At 30.9% G+C, this 3,413-nt stretch overlaps 1 protein-coding gene across 2 annotated transcripts; it reads right to left on the bottom strand.

The window, feature by feature from the left end:
* Positions 1-579: 579 nt before the first annotated feature.
* On the bottom strand, positions 580-2,713 carry LOC108475672 (uncharacterized protein At1g66480-like). 2 transcript variants are annotated; one of them, XM_053025616.1, is made up of 3 exons: positions 1,923-2,713; positions 1,498-1,542; positions 580-1,182 (listed from the first exon to the last, which is right to left on the bottom strand). In XM_053025616.1, the coding sequence occupies exons 1-3, from the start codon at positions 2,532-2,534 to the stop codon at positions 1,123-1,125; spliced, it is 717 nt and encodes a 238-aa protein (XP_052881576.1). In that variant the 5' UTR covers positions 2,535-2,713; the 3' UTR covers positions 580-1,122. The 2 variants fall into 2 exon arrangements, with proteins under 2 accessions (XP_052881576.1, XP_017633148.1); XM_017777659.2 differs by lacking the exon at positions 1,498-1,542.
* Between the last annotated feature and the right edge of the window lie 700 nt (positions 2,714-3,413).

The raw sequence follows: 3,413 nt of genomic DNA, 5'->3' as shown, positions 1-3,413 counted from the left end.
TTCCATTTTTTACAATATTACAAAATAAATTATGAATTTTAAATTTTCTTAGAATTTTATGATATTTTTAGAATTTATTTTAAATTCTTTTTTAAATTATTATTAAGAAATTTTCTAAAAATATCAACATGATTTTTAGATTTAATTCAATGACCAAATTAGTTATTAATCCTTTGAGTAAACAAGCCACATAATCATTTTATTAAGGTGTAATGAAAGTTAACGGATGAATGATCAAAATGTAAATATATATTCTCGTCTATTTATATAATATATATATATATATATATATATATATATATTCAAAGCTAAATTTTCTATATATTCTTTTTGAGTTTTCTATATTTTAAAAATGTTATACATTTTTTAGATTTATTTTAAAATTAAGATTAAATTGATAAAATATGTAAATATTGAGAATTTATTTTGTTATTATATCAATTAAAATTATTTATAATTAACAAAAAATAATAATTGTTGTGATTAATTGTCTTTAGTTGCTCAATATTAAAATTGAGAAGGACTAAAAGTGTTTTTACCTATTTCTTAAATTTATCAAAATATAGAAAGACATAAACATTCTTAAAATAATATTTATTGATGTATAATTTTACAAATCAATTGACCATTGACACCCAATCAATCAAACTCTTAATATATATTATGTATATATAGATATCCCTGTAAGACACTTTATTTCTAATTCTCACAAATTATATGTATATATATTAAATTTCAATAACATAAAACAACCAATTCCTCAAAAATCATTTTAGTACATGAAAGTTTGTTTCCTGTTTTTCCAGCCAGGGCTAACATCATCTCTCATCTTTAGCCTTTAGGTTATTTCAATCTAAAAGCCAGTGTACTTCCAAGCGTATAACACGTAGGTAGATAGATAGAATGCGAAAGATTTTCATATAAAATCATCTGGGGAAAAGGTTACATCTCTCGTTACTCTAAGCTCTTCGATGAAAACCCTAAAGCTTCAAAGCTAAATTTGTTGTATGTACACTAAAAAGAGAGAAGAAAAACACAAGTGACGGTTTGAAATGTAAGCAGAGGTGTAGTGAAATTAAGTTGGAAGGCAAAGGAGGTCTCTGCACCTCATATTTCATGCCTTTAAGATGTCACTGCTATTTGGCTCCCTCCTTCATTCATTGCCATGAAACTCACCCGTTTCTGCAAATAAACAAACAAAACCTTATTTGGTTATTTATAAGCTTATCATTCCATTAATTGATATATGAAATGATTTTATTTTGTTAACAAGACGTGCATGCCTACAAAGATTGGAAGAAAGTAACTCAGCAAATCATTTGAATTAGTAAAATTTTATGACGAAAAGGTTAGACAGGAATGGTAATTAAAATATTCAAACAACATTATCTATGGAAAGATCCATATATCTATCTAACTTCTGTCAAAATATTGGTATGAAGTGTTCATATGGTGACAAGTTTAAACATAATTAAATAATTAACACCACAATTTTACCTTACTAATCCAACGGATTTCTTCCTGTTCAACATCCTCAATATTCTACGGTCAAATCACGTTAGTTGGAATTATTATAGCTAGTTTCAATTGTTTTTTCATAAAATCCAACAAATTAAGACAAAGTCTATATGTATATAAGCCATATCATTATACTTCAACCAATTCTTATTCCGTACGTTATACCATGCAAACACTGTTAACTAAACATCGCAAAAAATGCGAACCAATATCACCATATCTTGCTTAACTTTCGTAAATATGAAAAATAAAATTAAGAATTTATTTACATACATTTATTTTTTATATGACTCTTGTGTAAAATTTAAGTTGGAGTCGAATTCATTTAGAGAAAAAATCTGCAAACTCAACACACACATGCCTTGAAACTAAATAAGAGTATGATAGTGTGGTGGGAAACTAACCTCACGAGCCTTGAAACCATCTCCGATGCTTCCATGGCTGGCTTTCCAATGCAGTTGCGGCTGCTTATCAACTTCAGCACGTGAGCTGTTCCCGGTGTTGGCCACGCAAAGTTGCATGATTTTCTCTGCTGCCTCTCTCTCATTTACGCTTTCTTTGATCAATCTCTCAACTTGGGACTTGGGAAGCCTCATTTTTACCCTCATTGCTCCACTCTCCGACCCTCCTCCTTCCTCTTCATTCTCCTCCTCGGGGATCGCAATTATGGGTTTCATGAGTGTAAGATCCGACACGGATCTCCTTGATAGCATCAAGCTTTCCAGCCTGTCTTTAGCACTCATGTTTATTCCCGACCGGACCCTTCTCGGAACTCTCTCTTTGGGAGCCTCTGGCAACTCTACCAAGAAGTAAAGCCTCTTGGGCTCCAAGCTTTGATGCGACTGCAATGGCTTTGCTCGAATACCGAAATGCTTAACGGCTTCTGATTCTAAAAGTACATGCCCTGGATAATCTTTCACCACTTGCTCCGCTCTCACCGGGGTCTTCAACTTCATTGTTTCCCCGTTTATTTTCATCACTTTGGTCATCTTTTTACCTCCCAAGCTATTCCCCATTTCTAAATCAAGATGCTTTGTTATTCTTTATTTGCCCAACTTTAAGCCATACACAAACTTTATGGTATATGAATTAAGATAAGGACATTTATATATTGGTTTTGATGGTTAAGGGATGAGTGGTCAAAAAAGAGGGCAAACCTTTTGAAAACGAGCCAAAGGTTTGACAAAGGTGAAAATTTATAGAGAAAGTACGTAAGATATCGCTTTCAGTGAAATGATTTTAATTACATTACTTAAACATCAAATATAGTTTGATAAAGTTAATTAAACCGTACGTTTTTAGATTGAATTCAACAAACCATACCCATGAAATGGATTTCCAAATTTACGCCCGTGACATGTGGGGGAATTTTTGTTTTTTTTTAACATATTAGAGTAGGTAAAAATCATTATTTTTTGTCTTCATTTGCAGTGGATCAAGGTTTACGATAATCACGGCGTGGGAATCTGTTTTAAGCTTTACTTTTCCATTGATTTCAAACTGCACATGTGAACACCTGACTTTTTCCCCCACACCCTCTTATTCATATTTTAATCTATATCCAACAAACATAATTTCTAGTTCCTCTAAATTATTTAATCATCATTTAAAGATACCACTTTCCTTTTATAAATATTATTTTAATGAATGTTAGATCATAATTTCCTTTCTATTATACACATGTTTGAAGAAAACTAGATTTGTATCCAACCATTCTTTATCCTTTTGGGGTATAAAAAAGACTGCTACGGTTGAATTTGAGAAAGAGAAAGGTTTTGTTTTTCAGCTTGTATTTTTGCATGTTTATTTTTCCTTCCCTTTTTCAGAAGTTTATGTTTGAATGAAACAAGGTCTAAATTGACTATCAGCTCATCAACTTGGAACTCTTTTATTTA

Source organism: Gossypium arboreum, chromosome 3 (assembly GCF_025698485.1).
Source record: "Gossypium arboreum isolate Shixiya-1 chromosome 3, ASM2569848v2, whole genome shotgun sequence".
In the NCBI taxonomy this organism is placed as follows: Eukaryota; Viridiplantae; Streptophyta; class Magnoliopsida; order Malvales; family Malvaceae; genus Gossypium; species Gossypium arboreum.
Note: the sequence above shows the minus strand (reverse complement) of the source record. Positions and strands in the feature narration are given on the sequence as shown.